The sequence below is a fragment of the Crocuta crocuta genome, unplaced genomic scaffold, assembly GCF_008692635.1.
Source record: "Crocuta crocuta isolate KB4526 unplaced genomic scaffold, BGI_CrCroc_1.0 scaffold348, whole genome shotgun sequence".
NCBI classification, from domain to species: domain Eukaryota; kingdom Metazoa; phylum Chordata; class Mammalia; order Carnivora; family Hyaenidae; genus Crocuta; species Crocuta crocuta.
Window position 1 is genome coordinate 5,631,966 of NW_027529573.1, and position 27,107 is coordinate 5,659,072.

A 27,107-nucleotide genomic window follows, 5' to 3' on the forward strand; every position below is an offset into this window, starting at 1 on the left:
GAGGAGCCCCGGGCCGGAGGGTGCCGGCTGGGACAGAGCCCTCTGCGCGGCTGCCGCGGACGTGGCCTTGGGCCGCAGCTGTTTCCTGGCCGAGTTCACCTGCTTGAGAGAAGGCAGCCTCTTCCCGGAGGGGAGGGCGCGCTTGGCGGCGGCCTCCTCGGGCAGCACGGTGGACAGAGCGGCGGAGGGGGCCGTCCCGTCCAGCCCCGGCTCGCTGAGATCGTCCCCTGCCTGCGCTGGATTCGGAGGGGCCGGCGTCACTCTCTCTTCGTGGCTCTCTCTGCTCAGGCTGCTGCTCCCGAGTGCTCCCGAGGGCAGAAGGGAGGCACCAGAAGGGCCAGCGTCTGCTTCCTGGGGCACATCTGGGGGAGAGGAGAAAAGATACCTGTTAGCTTGGGGCCGGGGATGGGGTTAGGTCCTCCACCTCCTGAGTTGGGGGCCTAAGGTGGCGCCCAAAGCTTGCCAGGTCCCCCTACAGATGGGGGCTGTCTTCTTCCCTCTGTGTGACCCTCCCTCTTCCTCTCTCCCCTGCTCCCTTCTTCTCTTCCTTTTGCTGACTATGTAGGCTTAGAATTGATCCTGCCAGGCCCGAGCTAAGCATTAGGGTTACAGAAACCAAGGGCAGGAGTCTCACGCATGAGTTGTATCCGTACTGGGAGGGGTCACGGGAAAGGAGCAATGATCACATTTGATGTGATAGATGCTTAGAAAGACGAAAGCTTGGCATGCTAACAGGGCAGAGAGAACAGGCCTCTAACTCAGTCTGTGGGGCAGGACCACCATACACAGTTGGGCAGGTTGTTCACTGTACAAGGGCATGCCACGAAGGATGAGTGGGGGTTGTAACAAGCCCACGCCACACTCTTTTCTCCGAGCTGTGTGCCTTGGCTCAAGGCTATATTGCACTGGGATTGGGGGGGGGGCACTTTTTTCTTTTACTAAATAATTAAAACTTGACCTTGTGAGACACAGAAAGATTTGAAGATTCTGAATCACCAGACAGGCTCAGAACAGAGGGATGCAGGAAGCCCGTGGCGGCCTGGCAGAGGGGAGCACAAAAGAGGACTTTGATAGGGGGCAGAGGGTGATCGGAGAGGAAGGTGGAGAGGTGGGGTGGCCGGGGCCAGGCCTTGGTGGGCACTGCATGCCCTGCTGGTAACTTTTGGGGATTCATTTTTGCCTTGAATGTGAAAACACTTAGTAACTGTAAACACAGCAGCTGGTGGGCGGTTCACGTCTGAAATCACCTGCACTTCCTTGAGACCCACTTCTGTCCCTTGTGACCTGGCACATGGCTCTCACCTCTCTGGGCCTCAGTGTCCTCGGCCTTGAAATGGGGCTAATGCTCCCTATGGCCCAGGGCTGTCCTTGTTCACACACAGGCACGAATGGACGAATGGGTGCCTCACGCAGGGGGTTCCTGGCACGCGCCAGCCGCTGTCCCTGTCTTTACTATTGTCATCATGACTGCGCCCTTCAGTAGGAAACTGGAGCGGTCAGAACATCCCTGATGATGATCTCGAGATAGAGAGGAATTACACTCCGGGACAGAAGCCCCGGGACTCATAGCTGTCCTTGTCAATTTTCTGCAGACAGACACTCACTCAGCCACAGTCTCTGAGCCCTAAAGCATTGTCATCTAAATTTATTTCCACACAGCCTTTGGAAAGGCTCATTTACTTTCATGGAGTTGGTGGCGGCGGCTTCATCTATATTGACGGCAACAGTTTGCAACTGGCATCAACAAATGTTCTGTTGTGTAACATTGATTACCAGCCGGCGGGCATTCCGGGTGCGCTGGGGCAGGGACTGGCCTGGGGAACCGGAGGACAGGGTGTGCGGGGGACCCGAGAGCAGACCAAGGTCACTCAGGGGCCGAGCAGGTTTCCCGGTCCAAGTGGGAAGAAGCATTGAGGCTTCAGAGTTAGACCCAGGTTCGAGTACTGCCTTCAATGGTCCCCAGCTTAACGCGAGCCTGGACAAATCCAATAAGCTTCTTTTGCATAAAAGAGCTACCCTGGCTCCTCGTAGGATTAGATCAGACGAGGATCTGCTTGAGAGCTATGCTTTTCGTGTTCGCTGTCGCTTTTGTTACATGATTGGTGCAGACCATCGCTGTAGACTGTGCAATGAGAAAGAAGGGAAGGGGCAGAGAGAGAGGAGGGTGGGGGTTCAGGACGCCTGGCTCCTGAGCGCTGGCTGTGGTTCCGACGCGCAGAGCTTGGCTGCAGCCCGAGGGTGGGGGGCGGGGGGCGTCCAGAGGGTGCTGCTTTCTTGCCAGCTACTCCCTAGTGTCACTGTGTGGCTTTCCCTGTCTCTTCCGTCTTCTCTGTCCAAGTCAAATGGGCGGCCAGGCCGGGTCACACTAGTTGGGTCTTCCAGCCCTGACTCTGTTGACCAGGTAATTGGCAATTATTCTTAGAGTTAATCTTGCTAGAAAGGACACAGTGGATGCTTCGATCCTGACACTGGCTTGTGACTTTTCCTGGGTCCTGTGGCTACATTTGTTTCTGCCAGTCCTGTCACAGAAAATGTCCCCTTGATCATAAGTGAGGGGGGTGAGGGAGGAGAGGAGGAGGTGACAAAAGACACAAAGCCCATCAGTGTGCTTCGGGCATAATAACAGTGACATTTGTAACGGTTTATTATTTATTATTTTGTAAAGTATTTATTTATTTTTGAGAGAATGGGAGAGGGACGGAGAGAGAGGGAGACAGAGGATCTGAGGCGGGCTCTGTCCGGACAGCGGCAAGCCCCATGTGGGGCTCAAGCTCATGAACCATGAGATCATGACCTCAGCCGAAGTCTTAGAGCCCGAAGTCTCCGTCTCTTATCTAACTGAGCCACCCAGGCCTCAATAACATTTTATTTTTGATTGCTTTGTTGAGTTCTGAATATAGGCCAGGCATGTGCTAAATGCTTTTTACCTATTGCCTCATTTTGTTCTTTCTCCACCTTATTAGGGACAAATTATTCCTTTTGTACGGATGAGCAAAGTGAGGCTGTGGGACACTAGGTTAACTTTGTAGGGTCGTGCGGCAAGGCTGGTAGGACGGAGCGCCTGGGTGGCTCAGTTGGTTAAGCGTCTGACTCTTGATCTCGGCTCAGGTCATTATCTCACGGTTCAAGCCCCGTGTCAGGCTCCACACTGTCAGTGCAGAGCCTGTTTGGGATTCTCTCTCTCCCTCTCTCTCTCTCTCAAAATAAGTAAACTTTAAAAAAATTTTAAAAATAGAATTATGGGGTATTTTTATCTCTGACTTTCTCTCCTCCTCAGCTTGAAGTGGGCTTCCCCTCCCAAGACCACCCCGCAATTCTCAATTTTTTTGCTTCCCTGCTGGGTGGGCTATAGTGTTTTTCAAATCTCCCAAATGATGCCCTTCACTGCTCAATGTGTTCCTCCTTAAAATATGCATTTGTTGGAGCGCCTGGGTGGCTCAGTCAGTTGAGCGTCCGACTTCAGCTCAGGTCATGATCTCAGGGTTCGTGGGTTTGAGCCCCACATCATGCTTTTTGCTGACGGCTCAGAGACTGGAGCCTGCTTCAGATTCTGTCTCCCTCTCTCTCTGACCCTCCCCTGCTCATGCTGTCTCTCTCTCTCAGAAATTAAAAAAATTCATCTATTAATAAATTAATAATAAAAATGATTTCAGACATTGCCAAATGTCCCGCAAGTGGGGGCAAGATTGCCTCTGGGCCATGACCGCCGACACTGGCCTCACACTGAGAAGGACCCCCTCCCGTTCCTGGGGCTGATCAGCTTTGTTGTGCACGTATCAGTGACTTTTCGGGTAGAGGAGGTCTTAGCCTAATCGCTGCTTTATAGATAAAGAAGCTGAATTGAGTGAGGGCTGAGTTTCCTCCTCCTACTCACATCTGCCCGCTTGCTCCTTCATTCATTCATTCATTCATTCATTCATTCATTCATTCATTCATTCACTGATACAGTCAGCGGGCACCGAGTACGTGCCTGCCCTGGGCCAGTGCTGACCTTGAATAGCAGATGCCTGAGTGCTTACAGCCAGGGAGGACCCAGCCCACCCGGCTCACTCAGTCCGCAGCAACGAGGAGCCTCAGCTAGATGCGGGGCACCGATCCCGCTTGGACTTTGAGCAGACTTCCTGGGACAGAAAGGGCAGAGGTGGGCTTGCAGGCACTGGGGGTCCATCTATTACCTCAATAGTGACCCCATAACTGCGTGCGCACCTGACAATACTGATATTCAGATGGCAATTTACACGTCACAAAGCACAGTCCCAGCTGTAATCTCAATCGCCCCTGTTAACCATCCTGTCAGATTGGTGTTCTCTCTTTCCCATTTTATACATTAAAAAAAAAAAAAAATCAGGGGACCTGGGTGGCTCAGTCGGTTAAGCGTCCGACTTTAGCTCAGGTCATGATCTCACGGTTCGTGGGTTCGAGCCCCACATCGGGCTCTGTGCTGACAGCTCAGAGCCTGGAGCCTGTTTCACATTCTGTGTCTCCCTCTCTCTCTGCCCCTCCCCTGCTTGCACTCTGTCTCTGTCTCTCAACAGTAAATTAATGTTAAAATAATAATAATAATAGAAAGAAAGAAAAGCTGCGTTAGCACATAGGGGGATGCGGGGGTGGAGTCAGAATTGCCAGGTTCAGCCCAGCGCTCACTGTCCTCGAGACCCTGGACACTCACTTCCCTTCTCTGGCCTCACTGTTCTTGGCTGTGAAGTGGGATTATACCAGGCTTCTCTCTTCATGCTGCTGGAGAGCAAGATGAAATCGTGGTGTAAAGCCCAGTGCTCACGGAGCAGCCTGACAGGCCCCAGGAGTGCTTCTGTCACTTTCTGTCTGAACACCCTCAGAGTTATTATATTGTATATATTGCCCTGTCACTTACTAAGAAATGCATTGTGAAATCTTCCAGTCACGCAAACAGAGTGAAAGACTAAGGGAACAAATACCCAAGTAGATACATCTTTAGCTGAAGAAACAGAATTCAACAGTAAGTCCAAGTCCCTGTCTGCCCTCCCACCATATTCTCCTTCTTCTCCACAACCTGGGAGTAACCACTGTCATGAACTTGGCCTTCAGAATTTCCATTTATCTATTTTTTTATTTTTTAATGTTTTATTTATTTTTGAGAGAGAGAGAGGCAGCGTGAGCAGGGGAGGGTCAGAAAGAGAGGGAGACACAAAATCCGAAGCTGAGCTGTCAGCACAGAGCCCGACGCGGGGTTCAAACTCATGAGCTGTGAGATCATGACCTGAGCCTAAGTCGGACGCCCAACCGACAGAGCCCCCCAGGAGCTCCCAGAATTGCCATTTATCACGTGCAGTCTTATTATGTTACTATTATTTNGTTTGGCACCTTTTGTGTGAAAATGGGGAGAGAAAAGAAGGCTTCATGTGTTTGCCTTTGCTAATGTGTGCATAAAGAAACTTCGAGAGGCCCAAGAAACAAACTGTGCTGGTGACAGGGGAGCTGGGGCATTGGAAACAGGATGGGGCGTGAGGGTGGGAAGGAGAATTCTCACGATACACGTTTCCACAGACGCACATATATGTAGGTGTGTGTATGCATGTGGGTGTAGGGGCGCTGGAAGGGATCACTTTTTACTGTGCGTCATTTTATACACTTTGATTGATTTGCAAAGTGCATGCTATTTTTATGGCAATAATAAATAGTTCATGATAGGGGCGCCTGGGTGGCTCAGTCGGTTGGGTGTCCGACTCTTGATTTCAGCTCAGATCATGATCTTACGGTTCGTGAGACCGAGCCCCGTGTGGGATTCTCTCTCTCCCTTTCTCTGCCCCTTCCCCATTCATGCTCTCTCTCTCTCTTAAGATAAACAAAAACATTTTAAAAATTTTTTGAAAAAATATTACACAATAATGATGATGATGATGATGATCCCCAGATTCCGAGAAGCAGCCCCAGCCTTTCTCGGGGTTTCTAACTGCCCTCAAACTTCCACAGGGGTGGGGGAACCGGCTCCTCTTGAGCGGGGAGTCCCCAGGGAACGTAAGCCGCATGGTCTCCATCCCTCCTGTGCATCCCACGGAAATGAGGGGCTGGCCATCTGAGCCGAGGTATTGGGGGGGTCTCTGACACCTGCTGCATCTTATTTCCAGGGCGGAGCTGCTGGACTGAAAAGCTGGGGGCGGGGTCCCCTCTCTAACTCTCCAGAGGGCTCTACTTGCCTAATGTGTGCCTGGGAACCCCCAGTCAAAGTCACTTGGGGGAGGACAGAGTGTAGGCATCCAGCTGTGGTCTGCAACCGGCTTCACCAGTGATAAAGCTGGTCCCATCTGGCTCCCCGTGTCTATTTGCCAGTTGGTTTAAATCGGAGGTTAGAATTGCCTCCCCTCCCCCCCACCCCGTCTCGTCCCATCCCTACCTCCTGCTGACTAATTAGAGTTCAGCGTCTTAGAAGAACTTTCTAATGGATCTCACTGTCCTGTTTATCTCACTCAGGTGAAGCACAGGTAACCCGGACTTCATCTAGCACGTCCTGTGTCTCTAGGGAGCAGTGCCTTTGTGGTTGTATCATCCTGGGGTCCCTGGTGGTCTCCCACCTTTTGGCACAACAGATGGGAGCCTCCCTGCAGAGGCTGGTCCTCAGCCACAGCCGCTTTCCCGCCGCATCTCCAAAACCCATTCCCCAATCAGGACTTGTACCAGATGGGGCCTTGGAAACGCTAAAATGATCAGATTTTGTGTGTGTGTTTTTAATTAATGTATGTATGTCTGTTTGTTTATTTTGTGAGAGAGAGAGAGAGCGAGAAAGAGAGCATGAGCAGGGGAGGGTCAGAGAGAGAGGGAGTCACAGACTCTGAAACAGGCTCCAGGCTCTGAGCGGGCAGTCAGCACAGAGCCCGACGCGGGGCTCGAACCCACGAACCGCGAGATCGTGACCTAAGCGAAAGTCGGACGCTTAACCGACTAAGCCACCCAGGCGCCCCTCAAATGATCAGATTTTGTGTGTGTGTTTTTAATTAATGTATGTATGTATGTGTTTATTTTGTGAGAGAGAGAGAGAGAGCGAGAGAGAGAGCATGAGCATGGGAGGGGCAGAGAGAGAGAGGGAGACACAGAATCTGAAGTAGCTCCAGGCTCCAAGCTGTTAGCACAGAGCCTGATGCGGGGCTCGAACTCACAAACCATGAGATCATGATCACGGATCGCAAGATCATGACCTGAGCTGAAGTTGGGAGCTCAACCGACTGACCCGCCGAGGCACCCCTTGTACTTTTAAGACGTAGAAATCAGATCATAAAATCTCTGCCTAAAACCCACCGATAGCTTCCCAGCACTCTGAGAATAATATCACGCCTCCTTTCAATGAACTACAAAACCTTTTGGATTCTGGCCTTGGACCTCCTTCTCCAACACCACCTGTTACCATCGCCCCCCTCAAAGGACAGTATGACTACATATCACTTTTTTCTTTCTGTTCCTTAAACATCCCAAACTCATTCTGTGTCTCAGGGCCTTTGCACATGCTATTCCCTGTGCTTCAAACTCTCTTGTGTGATATCTTTGCCTGGCTGGCTCCTTCTGGTCACTCAGGTCTCAGCTCATCTTCTCCAAGACCTGCCCCCCACCGCCGCCCTTATCACTTTCTATCTTATTCTCTTCAGAGTGCTCACTGCAAAGTGAACTACTCCTGATGATGTTTCCTTGTTCATTGTCTCCACATTATGGTCCACACCCGGGCAGTGGGAATGAAGAGGTTGGGACAGGCAGTGCATCCTTCATTTTTGGATTCTTGCAGTGCCCTCAAGGCAGGCAGTGACTATTGGGGCCTGGGGGACAAGGAGAAAAGAGGCCTCGGGGGCATTTAGCAAGCACGTAGGAGCTGATGATGTTTCCTTCAAATCCATACATTGTAGGATTCTAGAATTCTGTGCCTGGGTGGTCAGGAACAGGGCGCAGACATTATTATTTTTTTTGAAACAAGTTGTTTTTCTTTTTAAAATTTTTTATGTTTTTAATTTATTTTTGAGAGAGAGAGAGAGAGAGAGAGAGCAGGGAAGGGTCAGAGNGCCTGCAGGACTGGTTGAGAACAGACTCGGCGTGTTAGAGAAATCCCCTTAAGAGGGACTGTCGAGGCGGTGCCTGGGTGGCTCAGTTGGTTAAGCGACCGACCTTGGCTCAGGTCATGATCTCGAGGTTCATGAGTTCGAGCCCTTCGCTGGGCTCTGTGCTGACAGCTCAGAGCCTGGAGTCTGCTTTGGATTCTGTCTCTCTCTCAAAAATAAATAAACATTTAAAAAAATTTAAAAAATGAGACTATGGACTAGTAGACTATGTCACCGGCTATCATAAAAGTGAATGTGTGGTACATTTAATCCTAGATAAACATGCTTTGGTTCAGGTGCACACACACACCTCGCTGCTCTAATTACAAAACACGACCCCATCACGGTGCAGAGAGCGCGAGGGCAGCCCAGCCCCCTGAACCCCGGGCATGATCTGCTTCAGCAACGAGAGGGCAAGCAGAAGCCCAGCTGGTGAGTTTGCCTATCGCGGTCTGTATTTTTCTGGTGCTGCCTACTGTGCCACGGCTGTGTGGATGGAGAAGATTTTGATGCAGCACCCACATCACCCAGAGAGCACACCGAACTGCATATGGTGCTGACACCCTGAGTTTGCTGCAGAGCCCCGGGGACCCTGCAGAGGACTTGCAGCAGATGTTAAAGGGGTGCGCTGGTACCCCTTGACTATTAGAGTAATTATCCAATAATTGTCCTCTGCTGGTTTCTCGCCCCTGAAGGGGCCTCCTTGGCAATGCGTGTTGGGTTCAGAAAGCCTTGAAAAGTCTTTTCTGCCCAGTTACCTCCCATCAAAGCCTGCGGTGGGCGATGCATGCATTTCCCCTGTGAATGAATGAACCCGGATAGCGTGGGCAGAGGGGCGCCATGCTGCCTTTGTATCTTCGACAATCTGATTAACTGTGGCTGACACGGGTGCCAACTGATTAGCATTTAAACGCTTCTTTCCCTTCCCACCCCAAACCCCGCCCCCCAAACTCCATTCACATCTCATGGCCCAGCTTCGTGATTTCTTGCTGGTGGTAGCGTAGCCGAGAGGGGGAGAGTAATACTACAGTGTGAGTTATTTGCATACGGGAAAATCCGGGAGTCCCTCCAGGAGGGCTGAGAGAAGAGGCAGGAGACAACTGGGGAGGAGCCCCGTGGCAGGAAATCTATCTCGAGTCAACTACCTATATAGCCGCACAGACAAATATAATACTTAGGAATGAATCCAGATGGCCCACAAGTGAGTTTAAAGACACCAGGAGTAAGTCTGCAACGTCTCTTCACCTGTTTGCTCAGAATCACAGACAAGAAGAGAGACCAGATCGCACCCCGGGCGCTTACCCGGACGTGCTCCAGAGGCGGAGACGGAAAACCTACACTCGGGCCCTGGTTTTGGGTTTTGCCACCAAATTGCTATGTGACCTTGAGCAAATTCCATCTCTCAGAGCCTCGGTTTCTGGCTTCGTGAAATAAGGGCAGCGACCTTTGCCTGGTCCACCTTAAAGAGACAAAAGTTGGGGAGACTGGGGGGGGCAGCTGTGTGTGGGACTGAGTTCTAAGACGCTTAACGCAGTTTTACGGCTTTGAGGCTCATTTTGTTTCTTTTAAGAGAAAGAAAGCTCTGGATTAGAAAGGTTAGGATTCCTCACTGACTCACTCTATGCCCTTTGGTTCAAAGTGTGCTTTCATCTCTGGGCCTCTTAGCCTGTATAACAGAATAATTTCCTCAAATAAAACTTTAAGTGGAATGACAATCTATAATCGGGCAGTGAAAGGATCAACTCAGCAGGTCTGGAGCATCCACACCCTGCACAATGGAAAGTTTGGCCCTTGTCTCTGCCCCTGGGAGGGAACTTCAAAACCCTTGGAATTATCCCGTCTGATAGGAGGATATTTACTTGTGAGGGCGTTGGGCCCTGCTGGTACTCTGTGCTAACAGCTTGACTTATGACTGGGGACCTTGCACTTGGCATCAGTTTGAACTCAAGGGGAACTGGAGACTAACGTCAGCCACCTGGGTTGTGCCTGTGTGATCAGCTCCCAGTGAAAACCCGGACTGCAAATCTCAGGTGAGCTTTCCCGGGCATCCACACTCCATGGACTCACACAGCCCCTCACTCTGGAAGTGGGCGCAGTCCGCCTGAGTTCATCGGGCGGGGACAACGGGCATGTGTGCCGGGACTCTCTCAGACCTGCTCCAACCGTACAGCCTCTTCCCTTTGCTGATTTTAGTCCGGGTCCTTTCACTGTACTAGACCAGACGCCTGGGTGTGACGACGGCTTTTCTGAGTTCCGTGAGTCCCTCTAGCGAATTATTCAATGTGCTGGTAGCCTTAGGGAGCACTGAACCCCCATCATCAGTCCCAAATGGGACCGTATGGTTCGAATGAGGACTGGGGGCAGGGGTGTGAGAGCCGCCCTCTGAGGCTTTCCCGTCCCTGAATCACCTTCGATGAGGATGGCGGTGCTGGGGGCTAATGGTGACCGGTATCTACCGCATGCCGGCTCTCATGCGGGTTGTTTCATTTCCTCAACAACCCTGGGAGGGGGGTTGATCCTATTTAATATTTACAATCGCAACTCATTCATTCATCCACCGCCTCCTGCAGTCACTCCGCGAACACTCACTGAGAAGCCCCTGGCGGCCAGGCACAGTGCTAAGCAACACAGAAGGAGATATAAAACCCTCATTTTACAGATGTGACGCTTAAGCTCAAGGAACTTTGGTCGCCTGTCCAAAGCCACACAGCTAGTCGCTGGTGAGGCTGGCCGTGGAACATAGCTTGTCAGGCACCGGGCGAGATGGCCTCTCACATCCCTTCCGGGTCTGATGTCTAATGGGCACGTGCTTCTATGGGACCATTAGTCTTCAGGGAGCCGTGGCTGAGAATTCTGGGCTCAGGGATAGAATGGTTTCTGCTTACCCTCACTCCTCCTCTGCTCCCTCGGGTGATCTTGTCCGCGCCAGGCCATACCTCCCACCTTCCAGGCCAGCGTAAGAGGGACTTGGGCACCAAACAGGAGAAGCCATTTCATTCTACTGCACCCCGCCCCACCCGCCCATCGGGTCTCATTCCATCCCGGAGCATCGCTTCGTACCAGGCACTGGTCACGTGCAGCTTTGGGAAGATGCAAGGATGCACAGCACATCATCTGTACCCTCAGCCTCCGTGGGCCACGGTTCTCCACCAGCAGTGTGTCCCAGGGGACTGGCTGACACAGGGAACGCCGAGCCTCAGGCTCCTCCATTCCTTAACTCCTGGTCTTTGATGCCCGCCCCTGAGCCTTGCCAGCCTCTGCCCAGAGCCTAACGAGCTCTCGCAGCCACCAGGAACATGGCACTGGGTGTGCGTGGGCCCGAGGCCGACAGGCAGATGGTGGGTGAGGGGTGCGGGGGAGGCGCTGGAGGGGGCGGACTTGACGGTCCTCAGAGTGGCCATTGTGGGCCCCCCGACCCGGCAGAGGCTACACAGAGCGCCCCAGTGTCCTGGCACCCACCTGGCCCCCTTCACGGGCACGGTGCCCACACGCACTGGCACTGGGCTGTCTCCCCAGGGTGGGGGAGTGGGGGGGCGGGAAGAGGTCTTTTATTCCCGCAGCAGCCAGCTCTGCCAAGGCTGGATGGGCACACATGGGGCTTGACACACAGAGAAAGAGACAGACGCAGAGAGATGAAGCTGGAGGACAGTAATCTCCCTCACAAGCGCAGCCTCAGCTGTTGTGAGCTCACAACACTACGGGTAATTTTTCAATAATGACAACAACCGCGGCCGCTTTGAACCGATGATGTGCTAAGTTCTTTACACATGCCGTCTCATTTGCTCAGAAATACTCTGTGATGCGGGGGACAGCTCGTCTCCCCATTTCACGGATGGGAAAACTGAGGCTCTAGAGAGGGAACTCCACTCGCCCAACATCATATCGGGAGAGGGTGGTAGAGCTGGGATTCAAACCCGGTCTGTCTGATATAGGAGTCCCTTAACATCTCGTTGTACTGCATTTCAGGTGTTCAACCTCTTTTTCATTCTTTTTTTTTTAATGTTTATTTTTGAGAGAGAGAGTGAGAGAGAGAGCGCGCGCACGGGTGTGCAAGAGGGGGAGGGGCAGAGAGAGGGGGACAGAGAATCAAAATGGACTCAGACTCCCTCTCTCTCTCTCAGCCGAGAGCCCAACACGGGGCTCAAACTCATGAACGGCGAGATCAGGACTTGAACCGAAGTCAGACACTCAACCTACTGACCCGCCCGGGTATCCCTGTTCAACACATTCTAAATACACGATCCTATTTAATATTTACAATCGCAACTCATTCATTCATCCGCCGCCTCCTGCAGTCACTCAGCGAACACTCGCTGAGAAGCCCCTGGCGGCCAGGCACAGTGCTAAGCAACACAGAAGGAGATATAAACAGTCTCTGTTCTCAGACGGGGCGGAAACGAGAGGGAGGAGAGTGAACTGCAGAGCTCCCCCTCCTCCATTCACCTCCAAGGCACCCACCTTGTCTGATGCTGTGGGCCGAGGAGAAAGGGGGCACCCTAGGGTGGTTTGTCCTTTATCCCTGCCTGGACAGTCTTGAGTTTTCTACTTGGTCTGGCTAAGTGATGAGGCCCTTGGGTGAAAAGTCGGGTCCCTGTGCAATCCCCAAAGTGAGAAATGCCACGTAGATGCTATCAAGAGTCTCTTGGTCCCAAGCATACCTTTTAATGCCTCAGAAGCTTTTACTGAAGTATCATATGTGGATAGGAAAGTTCGCCCAATTGCTCAGTGCACAGCTTGACGAACTTTCTCAGATGGGTCGCAACTTTATAGTAACCAACCGGATCACTTAGCAAAGCACTGTGGTACGTGTTCTCTCTTCCGGCCTGTTATAAATAGGACAACTGTGAACATCGTATTACATGGTGTTTTGGGGTTTTTTTTTGTTTTTTTTTCCTGTTTTTGGGTGCACACATATGCCTACTTCTGTTGGGTATATTCCCAGCGGAGTATTGGCTGCACAGTGTAGCATGTTCATCGTCAGTAGGCACTGCCAGAGATTTCGTACAGATCTTCCAATTCGGAGATAAATCTATCCAGCTGCTTTCCGACAATGCAGTAACTAGGAGACTGACAGAAACCTAATGCTGTTTATATAAATACTAGTAATAATTACTATTTTTACCGTCATTCTGTTGTTCCTAGCCTGCAAGGATTTGGGAATGAAGGCACGTGCTAAACAGCAAATGAATGGTTTGGATAAAAACCTGAACCAAGGGGGTGAAGGNTTGGGCGTTCAACTTCAGCTCAGGTCATGACCTCACGGGTCGTGAGTTCGGGCCCCGCGTTGGGCTCAGCACAGAGCCCACTTCAGATCTTCTGTCTCCCTCGCACTCTGCCCTTCCGCCCCCTCCCTCAAAACGAAACAAAAACAAAAACGCAAAGAATCTGAATGAAGGAAACATCCAAAGAGTCCAATCAAACACTATTCCAATACAGTTTCCGTTTTTTCCAAGGGTCGGCCGGCTGCATTTCGGCCTCCTGTCGGCATCTGGACCGTTAGGACACCTCACTGCATCCTTGAATGGGGATTGCTTCCTGCAGCTCCCTCTTTAACTGAGTATGAAATGAATCCAGGGGCAGGGCTGGCCTGTAATGAGGTTTCAGGGTGGCCTGTCCCCAGAGAGAGCACGCAGGAAGGCGGGAGAGGGGCACAGAACTGCAGACATGGAGGGGCTGCAGGCATCCAGGAGACCTCAGCCAGGGCTTTTGCCATGAGAGCCGGCCTCAGGCAACCAGGCTCTCAGCTGGGGGCCACGCATATCCCCTGGGGACCCTCTCTTGGGTGAAGATGAGCTGCAGGAGCAAGCCGAAGCTGAAACCGGGCAACTCTGCCCTGGTCCAGAATTTAAATCTCCAAGAGGTCTCACTGTGCACCTTTGCTCTGTGGAGCACTGGGGGTTGATCCACAGCTTCTTCTCAGCAAACATTCCCTCTTTTTGGCCACCGTGTCTTTGCTGGGGCCGTGTCTTCCATGAGCAGTCTGCTCCCTGCCATGCGGATGCACACACATGTCACACCAGGAACCTCCGTCAGCGCTGCACCGCGCATCATCCGATGTCATCCCTCTGCGTCAAGTCCCGTGTTTGTGTCCATTTGATGGATAGGGAAACTGAGGTTCAGAAACATGAAATTATTACCCCAGAGCTTCTGAAAGCAGGTCTGGCATATGCCCAGGTCTGTGGGACTCTAGGGCAGACAACTTTAACCACTGCTTGGTCCTCTGACACCTTCCCCTCTGCTCTTCTTCCTGAGAACATTCTTTTCCTTCTCAGATGGCTCCCCTTCCCTCTTTGCCTGGGCCTCCCCCTGCATGACACAGGAATGACAACGCATTGGCCACAGCTGGAACGACACTGGTGGGCGAGATAATACAATATTGATCGTCCCGCGGTCGACTCTCTTCCTTGTAGTGAGTGGAAGCGAGATTAATGCAAGGCCCTGGCGGAGAGCAAACAGCGTCTGTAAGGCGGCCTCTGTGACAGGAGGGATAACATGCTTTATTAGCCTTATGACAAGACAATGTTTTACCATAATTTTTGATCAGAGACTGGGCGATGTTAGCATCAAAATACATTTGGGAAGCAGTCTCGCTATATACAAGTGGGAGATGAAAAATATAGTCAGTGCCGGGGGCTGGCAGATCAGAGGCTGGGGTCAACCTCAGCTTTCCAAGGAGACAGAGAAAATTCCAGGAACACTCAGACCTCCAAGATATGGGGACAGAATTCCAGGGCTGACCTTGGGACAACATCGGCAGCACCTGCCACGCCCCCAGGTTTATGCATGCATGTAAGTTCCCATCCTCTCCCAGAAAGCCTTGGGCACTGCCTTCCCCCAGACCAGGGTTTCTTAAAAGCCCACTTGTAGCAGAATCTTCCAGACTGACTTTTTAAATGGATCCCCGGGCTTCATCCAGGACCCAGTCAATCAGAATTTGAGGAGGTGGGACCAAGGAGTCCACACTTTTACCACGTACCCCAGATGAGTCCCGTGCCCATTGGTGTTGGAGGACCATTTTGTTAGGGAGCTCTGAGCACGGACAGAATCACGTTGCATAATGTCCTCGCCACCGGGTCAGTACATTCAAAAGCTGCTCTGAGCTGCGTTATAACTACTCATGCTGTATATTTTTATAGTACTTTATCACGTACCCTGAGCAGTTAATTCTAGTGCCCCATTTAATAAGAGACCAAACAAACAAACTTGTGGAAGAGAAAGAAAAATCGCCCTTCCCGTTGTATAGATGAGAAAACCAAGGCTGGGCACGGGTGGTGAAGGATCATGCTGGAGACCTCATATGGAGCAAGCAGAGCAGCGAACACCAATTCTCAAGCCTTCCTCAAATTCATCCTGGGCTCCCAGACTCTCCCTAGGCGAGGGGTTCTCAACTGGGGGTGAGTTTGCCCCACCAGAGGACATTTAGCAATGTCTGGAGATGTTTTGCTGTCCCGACTAAGCTGGGGATGGAGTGCTACTCGCATCTAATGGGTGGAGGCCAGGGATGCTGCTTAGCACCCAAAATGCACAGGATAGCCCCGATCACAGACACCCATTTAGCCTAAATGTCAGACTCCATGCCACCAGATTTTATTCTATACACACTGGGATATTTCTGGGGGAGTTCTAAGCACAGGAGTTATATGATCAGATGAAGGCTTTGGATCCTTCTAGATGCGGACTGTTAAGAAGACAAAATAGTTGCTGGGAGACCCATTTAGGAAGCTAATTGAGTCGTAGTATGACCTTGGCTGGGCTGTCCCTCACCCCTGCAGATCCTCAGTTTCCCCTCAGGTGGGGCAGGGTTGGAGAAATTCCACTAAACGGGATTCCTCCTATCACTTTAAAACTGTTCTATGATCTAATTCTGTCTAATCTTCTGTTAATGTTGGGTGACCTCCTTTGGAAGGGGAGACAAGATCTGAGAGGCTGGCCGTCTGAAAGTCATTGTGCATTTTGGCCGATCCATCTTCCTGCCTCATCAGCCAGATTTGCTCCACGTTAAAAAGGAACTCCCAAGGCAGAGAATGCTTTGGAAGGAAATTGGATTGGAATTTAATTGATGGCCCGGGCGATATGCCACAGCTATTAAATTACCCTGAAAAGCCAACCCATTGTTCTATGCAGAAGCAACATGGCTTTGTTTGGATAATGTCGTGTGTGTGAATTTAGTTTCTTCCCCCCAGGAGTAGACGCATCACTTTGATACCAGGGGGCCAGATGCATGCCAGTCCCCATGATGGCCTTCACGCACATCCTGGCTGGAAAGGTCTCAAATTCACCAGAGCCTCCAAATCTAACTATGCCTCTCAATCCTTCTGACCACCCTCCTTGCAGTCCTAGTGATGCTCCCTTTAATCTGACCATAGCACCTCCGGCCTTAAAACCTCTCCGTGGATCTCTATCATCTATGCTGGCAATCTCCAAATTCACCACTTTGGAGGCTACTGAGAACTATGCCACAAAAAAGAAGTTCGGAGATACTTTCTCCTCTTGGGCAATTACAATGCTCACCTTCGTGGTAAAGGCTCTGACAAGTCCTATAGCAAAAAAAAAAAAGTCCCATAGAAACTATGTCCAGCCAGGTTAAAACCGTATCTCCCAAATCATCTGCATGTGAATCTCCCTCTCACTATCCTATTCACGCACATCTCTCTTATTTACGTCATGTAAAATAGGCCTCCCCAGAGCTCCAGTCTGGGAAACAGTGACCTGTAAATGGAAGTACAAAGTCTTTGGGTCGTCATTCAAGGCTCTCCACAGAAAGGTCTGGACTCCATGGCCAGATTCATGGTCTAGCTTCCAGCATTTCCAACTCCTTGACATTTTCCAAACCCTATGTTTTGGAAGGGCAAGCAGCAAAGCAAGTAGTTAAACAAAGCCTAGAATCACTGACTCACTGAATCATATTTGTACCATTTGATGGGAGTGTGAGCTTCAAGAGTTAATGACCATGACCTCAGTATCTTTACCTGTGATATGGGTATAAGAGCTATAAGAATTCAATGAGCAGATGTAAGTAAAGAGCTGAGAACACAGCTGACACTCAGTACACATCAGCCCTTGATTCCCTTGGTTGGAAGTGCCTGCCCTGTTCTTGGTCATCTGATCAACCTCTCATCATCCCAAATGTCTTAGCCCTGACATCGGTCCTCTGTAGAGAAAGACACTCTTTCCTCTGTTCTCCAACACCTGGCCTTCCATCCTTTATTCATTCCATTTAATTGAGCATCTACTCTGTGCCTGCCGCGTTGAGACACAGTGGAAACAGGACTGCCTTGGACTCTGACCTCTTGGAGCTGAAAGTCGAGGAAGAAAGAGAGACGTGAACTGAAGAAAGAGGCAGAAAACTAGCTGCCTGTGACCAGGAGGAGAGCTACGGGAGCACTTACTGGGGCCCTGGTTTCTTGCTCATAGGATACTGCATTGTAGTGACCTGTTTTTAACCACATCTCTCCCACTGGAGAGGGAGCTCCTTCGGCGAGCGAGTGCCCGGGGCCCAGAAGGTGCATCTGAAATGTTTATGGAATGAGGGGCGCCTGGGTGGTTCAGTCGGTTGAGCGTCCGACTTTGGTTCAGGTCATGATCTCACGGTTCGTGGGTTCGAGCCCCGCGTCGGGCTCTGTGCCGACTGCCAGCTCAGAGCCTGGAGCCTGTTTCAGATTCTGTGTCTCCCTCTCTCTCTGCACTTCCCCTGCTTGCGCTGTCTCTCCCTGACTCTCAAAAAGAAAAAAACATTACAAACATTTAAAAATGAAATGTTTATGGAATGAAGGGAGGGTGTGCGGAGCAGCAAATGTTGGGAAAGACCCTCATCCCTCTGTCCCCCTTGACCAAACACACCTGCCAGCTACTGGGACGTCTACCACTTGCAACGAACCATAAACCAAATCCCTTAAGGAAGGGAAGACAGAATGACCTGGTTTATTCTATTTGAAGAACTCAGAGTTCCCAGCGCCCTGGGTGCCTCTCAGAGCTCCATTTTTATTTCTTAAAGGAAAATATGAAACCAGGTTAGTGCTAAAGAAGATGAATAGGAGCCGAGGCAGGCTAACGGGTGGTGTGCAGTTCTCTCAGGTGCTTTCCTCGTCAGTTCTAGCGAGAGGGAGAGAGAAAAGACCCGATTCTTCAAATAGCTCTTCTCTTTTTGGGGAATATGTAATCGTCTCAATTAAAACACAGACCAGAATATTTAATGGCACGGAAATTGATTTTGATGCTATTTAAATAATCCCCCCTGGAGAAAACGGGTATTACTTGGCCTAATTTTGGTGGAAACATTCATTTCCTTCCCAGCTCAGAACTTGTGTGCATGAGTTCTGTTCACACAAGCAGATCTGAATTCGTGTCAAGCTCAGAGGACTTTTCCAGGCAACTGGACGGGGAAGGAGCCTAAGCCAAAGCCATGCAGGTCAGCAGAGAGGTGTACAGGGTGCAGGTTTAAAGCTTGCCCCAGGGACCCCATCCTCAGCTCCTCCCAAGACTGTGTCCATAGCAGGGGACTCGTGGCACTATACTGCTGTCCATGATGTCAGCAAAGTGGGGGCTAAGTGGAGGAGGGCTCAGTGATGTGTGGCCCTGTAGGATCCCTCCATCCCTAACACACATTCGTGCAATATGAATGTTCCATGCCTTGTAGGAAACGCACAATGTTGGTCCTCTCTCAATTGCCTTTCTTGGGAGAGTACACGAGGAAAGAAATGAGCCTGCGTCTGCTGCTCACTTGACCCTCTGCTAAGCTATTCCATAAAAAATCCTACATCAAAATCCTCTGACAAAGGAAAATCCAGGGGCTGAAAGCAAAGGTTGACAAACTACAGCCTGTGAGCCGAGTCTGGCCCACCACCCGTTATTGTAAATAAAGTTTTATTGAAACACAGCCATATTGTCTCTTTTACGTGTAGTCTATGGCTGCTTTCACACTGCAATGGCACAGCTGAATACTTGTCTCAGAGACGGATGGCCAGCAAAGCCTAATTTACCATCGGGCCTTTACAGAAAAAGTTTGCCAACCTTTGTTTGAAGTACGAATATATGAAATTACCGTTTTCATAGTGAAAAGAAAAAAATGATAAAACATTGGCAATTTCACATGGTTTGATCTAATGCCCCACTTTGGAGTTAACCTCAGAGGTTGTACAGCTCATCTCATTCAGCCTCTTCATTTGTATTCATTTAGTATATGGAACTGAAGCTCAGAGAGGTTAAGTGACTTGCCCAGGGTCACACAGCTGGAAAGGGACAAGATCAGGACACCAACTCCAAGATATTTGCTCTTTCTGCTCCCTGGGGCTCTTCCTGGCAAAGCCTGTCCACTGTTGTCCACCTCTGTGCCCTCAAAGTCGCGAAATAACTACACCTCCTTTTCAGTGCTTACTTTAGCAAATGCATCCTCAGAGGCTGCCAAGAATCCAGAATCGGAATGACCTTGAGTTTATGTTGCTTACAGTACACTTTGTGATTGGAATCCTTGATTTCAGAAGTGGCCAAAGGTCGCCAGAGCTGACCGTGTTGAAGGGGTTAGAGTTCTCTCAAGAGCAGTGGGGGATTTTAAACACAAGGCAGAGGCGGCCCAAGTACATTTGCCAAGACCACTCTCCTTTGTGGCTGGAGTTTGGAGACGGGCTGGGGGTGAAAGCACAATGACCAGCCCAGGCAAGCGACGGTGAGGCATGGCTAGCAGTGGACACTTAAGAGTGAGTCAGACGTTGGATAGATCTGCTTAAAGTCCAGAGGTCTTGGGGCTGGATTGGATATGGAGCGGGGAGGGGTTAAAAGAGAGGAAGGTATCCTCATAGAATGATGCCCAGGGTATCTGCCTGAGCAACCAACCAGGTGGAGAGCGGGGGCTTTCCTGAGAAGGGAAATACTGAGCAAGGACTAGTTTTGGGTGGAAGATCAGATTTATCACCCGGGTCAGTGCAGAAAGGGGAACCCGTTCATCTGGGTTCGTTGTTGGGAAGAATAATCGAGGTAACATTTATTCGGGGCTGAGCATATGTCGATGTCCTTTACATGCGTGGTCACGGGAGGAAAAAGAATATCAAGAGAGGCACGTGGCAGAATGGGGAGAACAGGGAGGCCTGGGTTCAGATTGAGAGTCTGCCACACAGTCACCTGCTGACTTTGGATGTCTTCTTTCACTTCCCTGAGTCCCGGTTCCCCACCGGATGACCTTGGAGATGGGCAGGCATCGTGCTAAGTGGCGGGCGCGCCCACCTCCAGGAACCCTCACACACGCCTTGGTGGGCAGGGGCGACTGCTACGGGCCCCGTGTTACAGATAAGGACAGTGGGGCAAAGAGAACACACCCGCCCTGGTTACACAGTGAGCGGAAGGAGCTGGACTTGGAATCCAACTTCGTAAGCTCTGGGCGATTGTGGTATCCTGGTAATGACGAGTTTCCTGAGTGGCTGAGAGAATGAGACCGATGGAAGGGTTATTGTGACATCTGGCACTCAGCAGACCACAGGCAGCACAGAAGTACTGAGTGGCATCAAGATTCCTTCCCATTGGGGGTTAAAGGGAACCAGGCTGGGCACTCTGAGAGGCTTCCTGGAGGAAGTGGCATTCGATCCGAAACGGAAAGGTAGTCATTCAAGCAGGGGAAGACTATGGGAAGAAGGGCAGACGGGTGTCAAGGTTCTGAAATACAAAACACGTCACTTTGTGGATTGAAAAGGAACCAAAGTTGTCTGTCTAGTGTTTAAACCATTCCCTCTTCCTTTTGATTGCGTTGGGATTCTAGTGACCGCCTACCGGTCTGTCTTTAGGGACTGAGCTTCCTCATGATAAATACTTTGAGCTCTACATCTTGGGCTTTCACCAGCTCTCCCCCACCCCCATCAGACTGTGCACATGTGGTCTTTCTTGTCTTCACTGGTTCCCTTTCTCACTCAGATTCGGTCTCTTTGCTTAAACATCACCTCTGTAGCGTTCCAGACTAGGCCAGTCCCCATTACACACTCCCCGAGCTCCGCATGCTCTAATTACTAGCTCAACATCTGTCCTTTCCCTTAGGAAAGAAGCCCGAGAGCTGGAACGATATCTGGTTTTACAAATCTAGTACCAGCAGCTCTGAGATGGGCACTTCCTAAAAGTTAAATAAATACTTGAATGAATGAATGAATGAATGAATTTGTATACTGCATGCCGGCTCCTTTGCCTCATCTGGGTTAATATCTTTCCATTCCATCGCCAGGTGTTTCTACAGCTTGCCATGAGCAGGTGTGTGGCCAAGTGTCATATCTCCCACACATGTTCCTCCTCTCCCCCAGAAGGGTTGTGGATCCCTTTAAAAAATTAATGTTTATTTTTGAGAGAGAGAGAGCAAGTGGGGAGGGGCAGAGAGAGGGGGACAGAGGATCCAAAGTGAGCTCCACGCTGACAGCAGTAAGCCTGACGTGGGGCTCAAACTCACCGACCCTGATATCATGACCAGAGCCGAAGTCAGGAGCCAGACGCTTAGCCAACTGAGCCACGCAGGTGCCCCCCTTTCTAAAAAAATTATTAAAGTTCTACCCTGGACCACCAGATTACTATCCCTGGACTTCTGCTTCCCTCCCAGCTCCTTCAACCCAGCTCCCTCCTCCTGGAGCCAAGAGCAAATCCAAAGGGCTCCATGAGGTTTTCAAGTCCCTCTGGGGCTGGGCCAAATGAACCTGGACCCCGGATCATTTAGGCTCGCTCTTGCCTACCTTGGAACGCTCGCGTGATTGAAGTCCTCTGTTGTTTCCCCCATAATCAATCCCACCTCCTCCCCAAAGCCGGCCCCAATCACCCCAGTCCACGCTGACTTCTCTGGAACACCTGGACCCATTTTTGTCTGACCCTGTTTCATCTGTGTGGACCCCACCATCCCTACCATCATTCTTTGTTTTTTTTTTTTTTTTAAATATTTTTATTTTATTTCTAGGAGAGAGAGAGAGACAGCGTGAGCAGGGGAGAGTCAGAGAGAGAGGGAGACACAGACTCCGAAACAGGCTCCAGGCTCTGAGCTGGCAGTCAGCACAGAGCCCGACGCGGGGCTCGAACCCACGAACCGCGAGATCATGACCCAAGCGAAAGTCGGACGCTTAACCGACTAAGCCACCCAGGCGCCCCTATCATTCTTTGAAAGGAGGGGTCTCGTTTCAGTCAAATGTATTCCCCCAACATCTAGAGCCCTGTGCCTCGTAGGTACATGCTGCTTCCTCCAAAGTATATCGTCTCTCACTACTGGATCAGTGTCTGCCTCCTGCATTCGATTGTACATTTCGTGAAGGCAGGGGCCTGATCCATCTCGAGAGCCCCTCCCTCCCCATCCCCTGCTCTGCCGGCCAGGAAGGAAGGCTACTTACAGCAAGGTCACCTTGCAGCTGTGACCCCGTGGGTGCCTCACCTTTCCCTGTTCCTGAGATTGCCTTTCAAGGCAAAACTCTATGTCGCAGATCGTTACAGTAGAATAGGATCTTTGCCCCCCCCATTCCATCCAAGATTCTCAAGGCTGGAGGGACATACCAACAATCACTACCCACCCCTCTCTCCGTCTCATCCCATTCATCCTCACAGTCTTCACTTAACCTTAACCCAAAGCCCTTCTCCCTCGCATTTGGGACAAAAACATAATTTTCTTCTCGTTTCAGCCACTGTGGTTCTATCTCAGGTCAGAAATCTGGAAATCTTCCGTTTCTGCCCCCTACATATGCAGTCAACCCCAAGCTCATTTCCTTGACTCTACCGCTTCCTCCACGCCCGCCGGCTCATGCCCACTGGCCCAGGCCGCCTGCGTCTCTGGCTGGGATGATCACCACAGCCTCTGCCCTGGCTGCTCGCCTTCCAGTCTCTCCCTCCTGAAAGATCCTCCTTCCGTGGCGGCCCTTCTACCATTCGAAGGTAAGCATTTATTCCTCTGCTTAAAATCCTTCATCCCTTACCTCGGAGTCTGGTTTGACTCCTTCAAACATTGTGGATGAGGCTTTTCAGTTTAGTCCAGTGTGGCCTTGACATCCCCCCTTCCTCCCTCCCTCAGAACCTTTATGATGGAATCATCCAATTATACAGAATCACATCTGACCTTCCAGCTAGGTGGAGTACAGGCCTCGCGGTTGGGGATACAGGTCCAATGGTCAGACTGCCTGGGTTTGGATCCAGTTCTGCAGTTTGCTAGCTGTCTGTAATGTCCTTATTATGCCTGAGTTTCCTCCTTTAAAAACAGAAAATCAGGCGCACCTGGGTGGCTCAGCTGGTTGGGCGTTCGACTTTGGATCAGGTCATGATCTCACGGTTCATGAGTTCGAGCCCTGCGTCGGGCTCTGTGCTGACAGCTCAGAGCCTGGTGCCTGCTTCAGATGCTGTGTCGCCCTCTCTCTCTGCCCCTCCCCCACTCACGCTCTGTCTCTCTTTCAAAAATAAATAAAACAAAAAAATAGAAAAACAAAAATATGTAGTAGTGCCTACTGTTGTATGTAAATAAGATAAATCGTACAAAGGTCTTAACTCGGACCCTCTTGTATTACCTTTAAATGTGCTGCACTATCTGCTTTGGTTCACACTGGTGTCTTCTTCACCACTTCTTCACCTGATTAGTTGCAAACTCCTCTTCAGCCGCTGTTTATGGCGGCACCTCCTCCAGGAAGGCTTCTTGGATTCTTGGGCTGGGTTAATGACTCCTTGATCCCTGCTCCCTTTTCACACTGTCCTATAAACATCTGTGCATCTTGACACATGCCATGCAAAGTATGGGATGCGTCTTCCCTCTCCATCCTCAGCGCCTGGTGTGGTGACTGGCATAGGGGCACACTCAGGTATATGAATGGATATGGATATGACTGGATCTGTAAGCATCTTCTCTCCTATGAGCCTGTGTGTATTTCAAGGTAAAGGCGATGCCTTCTTTCCCGGCCCCCTCCTACAGCTCTCCACCCAGACCTGGGCAGAGTGGATGCTCACAAAAGACTTTTCAGCTCGACTGAATTGGAAATGACAGACTCATTCCGGGAGTTGTCGTGTGGCCATCTTGATGTGGGGAGAGGGCAGCTGGCTGGCAGGAGCAGACTGATAAAGGCAGCCAGAGTTGGTATAAGCCATTTATTCTCCTGAAAGAACTGAAGCTAATCTTTCACGAGCAGTCTGGTCGGATTCCCGTTTCTAATACAGATGCTATCAGGGTCTTAGGTGTGATAAAGTCCCCGGGGTTTCTATAAGACTCTGCACGCGGCCTGGAGTTAAATGCCTGTTCCATCCAACTGAGTGAGCTGCAGACACTGGACCGCAGGGAAAAGCCGCTCTCCCTGCAGCCCAAGGAAGCGAGCCTGGGGAACCTTCTGCACCACCGGCATCCACTCCGCTCACCGCTGCGGCCCCTCCTCAGGCCCCCGACGGGGCACAACATCGCCTCCTCGGAAGGCCTTCTCGAGCCGCCTTCAGTGAAGAGAGTCTTTCTTCTTTTCCCAACGTCCTTGTTCATGGTGAGCTCCGTAAGGACGCCGACCATCTGCGTCCCATCCACCTTTATACCAACATCCTTCTTCGCACACGAGAAATCTCTCTCTCTGCTCCTCCCCTGCTCATGCTCTGTCTCTCTCTCTCTCTCAATAATAAAGAAAAACATTAAAAAAATAAAAAAAGAATCACCTGAGAGGATTTCTTAAGATGCAGCCGGCGGGGCCCCACCCCAGGGTTTCTGAGTCAGCAGTCTGAAGAGTGAGATTCTGCATCTGTCTGCCTGCCTTCCTTCCTTCCTTTCTTCCTTCCTTCCTTCCTTCCTTCCTTCCTTCCTTCCTTCCTTCCTTCCTCCCTCCCTCCCTCCCTCCCTCCTTCCTTCCTTCCTTCCTCTCTTCCTCCCTCCCTATGTTTATTTTTGACAGAGTCAGAGCATGAGCAGGGGAGGGGCAGAGAGAGAGGCAGACGCAGAATCCGAAGCAGGTTCCAGGCTCTGAGCTGTCAGCACGGAGCCCGACGCAGGGCTTGAACCCATGAACCGTGAGATCATGACCTGAGCTGAAGTCGGAGGCCTAGCCGACTGAGCCACCCAGGGCCCCTGAGATTCTGCATTTCTAAGCAAGGTCCCGGGTGACGGCGATGGTGCTGGTGCAGGGACCAGACTCCGAGAACGGGTGTCCGGGGCTGTGGTTCCCAGTCCAGGCAGAGCCTGAGAGCCCCTGTGCCCAGGCCACACCCTGTGACATCCGCTCCTTTCGGGTGGCGCTGAGTATTTGTGTTTCTCAAGTCCCCCTGGGGCTTTCACCGTGCAGACAAGCCTTCTATGGCACAGAGCAAGCCCTGAGCCCCTTTCCCACGTCTTCTGCACTCTGTTCATTCATAACGAGTCCTTCGGCCATTTTGGCCACGGGGAAATGCTGGAATGGAGAACACCGGCTTTTCCTTCCTGTGTTGGCTCCCTCAGCGGGCCTCTTATCCACCTGTTTTATTCACTAGTTGGCTTGTGTCCTTGTCCCCATATGCGTCTGTTGGCTTATTCTTTCATGCGTACCTCCCTCTACCCCTCCATACCACCTGCTTACTTGTTTCGCACGCTTCACCTACTGTCTCAGACGGCTCCCTTCCTCTCCACCTATTTGCTCGTTCTCCTCGCCATTTTTATTGTTGCTCAGTTGTCTTCCTGTCTTGCTTTGGGAGCGGGGAAGGCCAGGGAAGGCTGACTAAGACAACAGGCACTTGCCCACGGAGTCCTCTCTCTCTTCCTGCTCCCTCCCATCCCGCCAATCCTGCCTGAGACCTCAGCTTCCCCTGGGTCACTTCCTGGATCTCCCAGAGGAGCTCAAAATCCCCTCTCACGCTCTCACAACACTACGGAGCTCACAGATGTAATTTTACAATGATTTTTAAATGGCACGTTACTATTTGTCCACTGGGCTGTGTGCTTCATGAGGGCGGAGGCCCTGTTTATCTTGCTGTCATTGGATCCCAGCGTCCAGCACGGTCCTGACCCTGAGGCCAATGAATACAGCACCTGCCACAGGTCACCCTCCCCTCTCTGCTCTGGCAAGGTCCTTTGTGCTGGTGACTGGTGGACACGGAGGTAACACCACCCTGGACTCTCTCCTCAGCAACTGTGGGCCCAGATGGGCTGTGTTTACCTGGAAATGGTGGGAACAGCCCCAATCCCCACTATCTCGGCAAAGGTTATTCTCAAGCGCCAACGGGGAGTTCTCAGGCTGGCCTCAATCGCTGCATCTCGACCCAGGCTTACATAACCCACAGAAAGTCCGTCCTTTCCTTGCACTGGGGACAAGGGGGTTCATGTTGGCCATTTTCTTCATCTGGGACACCTCTTGGACTTTGAGATCCTGAACTGCCTGACATTTACACATCAAAGGGTATTCTTGCTTCTCTCCGGGCCACGAGGCCCCTGCATGGGCAGACAGCCAGGGAAGGACACAGACTTCCTGAAGCATTAATGAGCCTCACGGGGGAGCAAAGGGCAAGTGTGTAGCTGCAGATGTTTGAGCCTTAGGGGAATGGTGCCTTACATGCTTTCACATCCCTAGGCTGGGGCGAGGGGGGCAGGCGGGGGCTGACAGGCAGTGAGAGAGAATTCTAAAGTGATTTTTAAAACTTGTGTACACAGTGCATCCCAGGCTAGCTCCGTAGGAGGCCTCTCAACCAGCTTGCAAGTTAACTGTGGGAAGAAGAAGCCTTCGCTTTCTCACCGCCAATGAGCTGGGAAGCCCCAGGTAATAGAATTCTGAGGACAGGAAACAGCCCACAAATGCAGGCCTGGAGACACCCAGCCACTGACAAAGAGCCTCGGAGGAGGTCCCCTTGACCTGCTGGCTGTCCACTAGCTTAGCTTGCTGGGCTCCTTTTCCAGCATTCCAGACTTTTTTTTTTTTTTAATTTTTTTTAATGTTTTATTTATTTCCAGGAAAGAGAGAGAGACAGCGTGAGCAGGGGAGGGCCAGAGAGAGAGAGCGAGAGAGAGAGTCACAGACTCCGAAACAGGCTCCAGGCTCTGAGCTGGCTGTCAGCACAGAGCCTGACACGGGGCTCGAACCCACGAACTGTGAGATCATGACCTAAGCGAAAGTCGGACGCTTAACCGACTAAGCC

The 27,107-nt window shown here is 51.2% G+C and overlaps 1 protein-coding gene across 1 annotated transcript in view; it reads right to left on the reverse strand.

Annotated features, from left to right (window-relative positions):
- The window catches only part of SEZ6L (seizure related 6 homolog like), a 93,563-nt gene extending 69,035 nt beyond the window's left edge, over positions 1–24,528 (reverse strand). The window contains 2 exon segments of the mRNA XM_077761495.1: positions 2–362; positions 24,387–24,528. Of these exon segments, the coding sequence (XP_077617621.1) occupies positions 2–362; positions 24,387–24,528 (503 nt within the window).
- Between the last annotated feature and the right edge of the window lie 2,579 nt (positions 24,529–27,107).